This window comes from Bidens hawaiensis, unplaced genomic scaffold (assembly GCF_021521415.1).
Source record: "Bidens hawaiensis isolate Kalapana, Puna unplaced genomic scaffold, B.hawaiensis_p1.1 tig00017353_1, whole genome shotgun sequence".
In the NCBI taxonomy this organism is placed as follows: domain Eukaryota; kingdom Viridiplantae; phylum Streptophyta; class Magnoliopsida; order Asterales; family Asteraceae; genus Bidens; species Bidens hawaiensis.
Window position 1 is genome coordinate 339,940 of NW_027492628.1, and position 2,582 is coordinate 342,521.

Consider the following 2,582-nt stretch of genomic DNA (forward strand, 5'->3'; position numbering starts at 1 on the left):
TTAACAAGGTTCACTTAACCACCGGTTTTGTTCGGTTATAGTTAACTTTGGTAAATTTTCAAGTTTGAGTCGAAAAATTTAACCTACTAACCTGACACATGGGAACCGAAACATATTAATGATTTTCGAGGGACAAAATGTAGTGTGGAGGACGGTGGACTTATAGCCAGGAATTTTTTTTTCAGCGTAGAAAATGTTAACTTATATTATTGGTTGGGTTAGCAGAAAAATACTTATTAGTCACTACCGACCAAGCACTGATTGGCTAGTGGAATCCAGGTGGCATAAACATTATTTTTTGAATGATCAAAAATAAATGGACGGTGGCAAGTGAGAGTGATGAGGTTTAACATATGTACAAAATCAATCATCATCACGAACTCAAAATAATAAGAATTCTGAATATGCAATTATATGTTACATCATTAATAATCGCATATAAATTGCTTTCTCCTCTTCTCATTTCCACCACACCAACACCTCTATAACTCTCACACTAAGCTTTTAAAGAGTAATTTTAAAGAGTTAAGTAATGGGCAAAGACGTTGAGGTTGGTGGCCATGACTACGGCGCAAGAGACTACCAAGACCCTCCACCGGCTGACCTATTTGACGCCGAGGAGCTAACCAAATGGTCCTTTTATCGAGCCATCATTGCTGAATTCTTCGCCACCCTTCTCTTCCTTTAAATCACTGTCTTGACTGTTATTGGCTACAAGACACAAACTGACCCCACCCACAGCTCTGACCAATGTGGTGGTGTTGGCATCCTTGGCATCGCTTGGGCGTTTGGTGGGATGATTTTTATGCTCGTCTATTGCACTGCAGGCATCTCAGGTAAATTATAACTTTCCACTTTCAATATTTAACTACGTATTTTAATTTGATAATAATAACGTTCAAATGTTCAATTAGTGGATATGTTGTGACGATAAATTCAATTTGCAGGAGGACACATTAACCCTGCGGTGACATTTGGGTTGTTTTTGGCTAGGAAGTTGACGCTCCCCAGGGCGTTCATGTACATCGTGGCTCAATGCTTGGGTGCCATTTGTGGGTGCGGTCTGGTTAAAGCTTTCCAAAAGACTTACTACAATACTTATGGAGGTGGTGCCAATGAGCTTGCGGATGGCTACAGTAAAGGCACTGGCTTGGGTGCTGAAATCATCGGCACATTTGTCCTTGTATACACCGTATTCTCAGCCACCGATCCCAAAAGAAATGCACGTGATTCCCATGTCCCGGTAAGTACTCATATGATACGTTATATCTTATTTTCGTATGTGTATTTATATATGTTTTGATATTATAAGGTTTTGGCACCTCTTCCTATTGGATTTGCCGTATTCATGGTTCACTTGGCCACCATCCCGATCACTGGCACTGGAATTAACCCGGCTCGTATTTTTGGTGCAGCCGTTATGTACGGAAAAGACAAAGCTTGGGATGATCAAGTAAGTTTGATCATTTATATCATGTCTAGACCATCTTGATAAGTAAGTTCAAATATGCTAACCGTGTTAACGTTTGTGTAGTGGTTATTTTGGGTGGGACCGATGATCGGAGCCGCCATCGCCGCCTTCCACCACCAATACGTACTAAGAGCAAGTGCAACTAAAGGTCTTGGATCCTTCTCGAGCAATGCTTAAGCTATGAGTGCTTTTGGAAGAAATTGCATAAATTTGTCTTGTTTTATGAGTGTGAATTGTGGTCTTGTGGCACTTGGTTTTTTTAACGTGTCCAAAAGACTTTACTTTTAAGTCCTTTGGCCTTTTTTTTTCTGAATTTCATTTTTGAAGAAACACTAATCGACCCCGGGCTGATTACGGATAATCTGGGGGTTAAATAGATGTTTCCCACGAGGGGTTAGATCCGGCGAAGATGGTTCTTCTGATAACCTGCAAAACAGACACCGTGAGCTCGTCACTGAGAAGGGGGGGGGGGTGCCTCCTTGTGACCACCCTCCGGCGTGAGAATCAGACTAGATTGCTCTTGAATATGAGTGTATATTAAGAGAATGACTAGAGCAGATATCAGGTAATATATCAAGATATGAGATATGAGATAATGTAAGATAATGTCCATACCATTCCAAGGTGTTGGAGTATTTATAGCCGAAGGTAGGTTTCCAAGAAGGTACAGCCGGCTGAATAGTATTCCTGTTCTGCCAACTGTGGGCTACGCACATGCCATGCTGGCAGTTGGTGGGTAGGCAGCGGCTGATAGGGACCAGGCCGGCTGTGTACTATTCCTTTTCCACCAACTGCAGGCTATGCACGTGCTACGACAGGTTGGTGAGTAGGCAGCGGCTAATAGTGACAGGGGTTGGTGAGTAGGCAGCGGCTGATAGTGACCAGGCCGGCTGTGTACTATTCCTTTGTCACAGTGAGCTGTCGCAGCTTTGGTCAGACCTTTTGTCCATACCTCGTCAGGTACAGTACAAAAGGTCCTCCAGTAGCGTACGGACTGGCTCATTTGGGCGGGAGTGTTCCCGGCTTGCTCACTCCTTCTTCAGGTGACATTACTGAATTATTTAAGAGTTAAGTGCCTTGTGCGTGTAGCCTTGCTGCGCAGGTAGCCTTC

The 2,582-nt window shown here is 43.1% G+C and overlaps 1 protein-coding gene across 1 annotated transcript; it reads left to right on the forward strand.

Moving 5' to 3' along the window:
- The first annotated feature begins 532 nt into the window (after positions 1-532).
- LOC143553722 (aquaporin PIP2-1-like) lies at positions 533-1,712 on the forward strand. Its single transcript, XM_077043651.1, has 4 exons — positions 533-836; positions 948-1,243; positions 1,313-1,453; positions 1,535-1,712. Exons 1-4 carry the CDS (start codon positions 797-799, stop codon positions 1,646-1,648), a joined length of 591 nt encoding a protein of 196 aa, XP_076899766.1. The 5' UTR covers positions 533-796; the 3' UTR covers positions 1,649-1,712.
- The last annotated feature ends 870 nt before the right edge of the window (positions 1,713-2,582 follow it).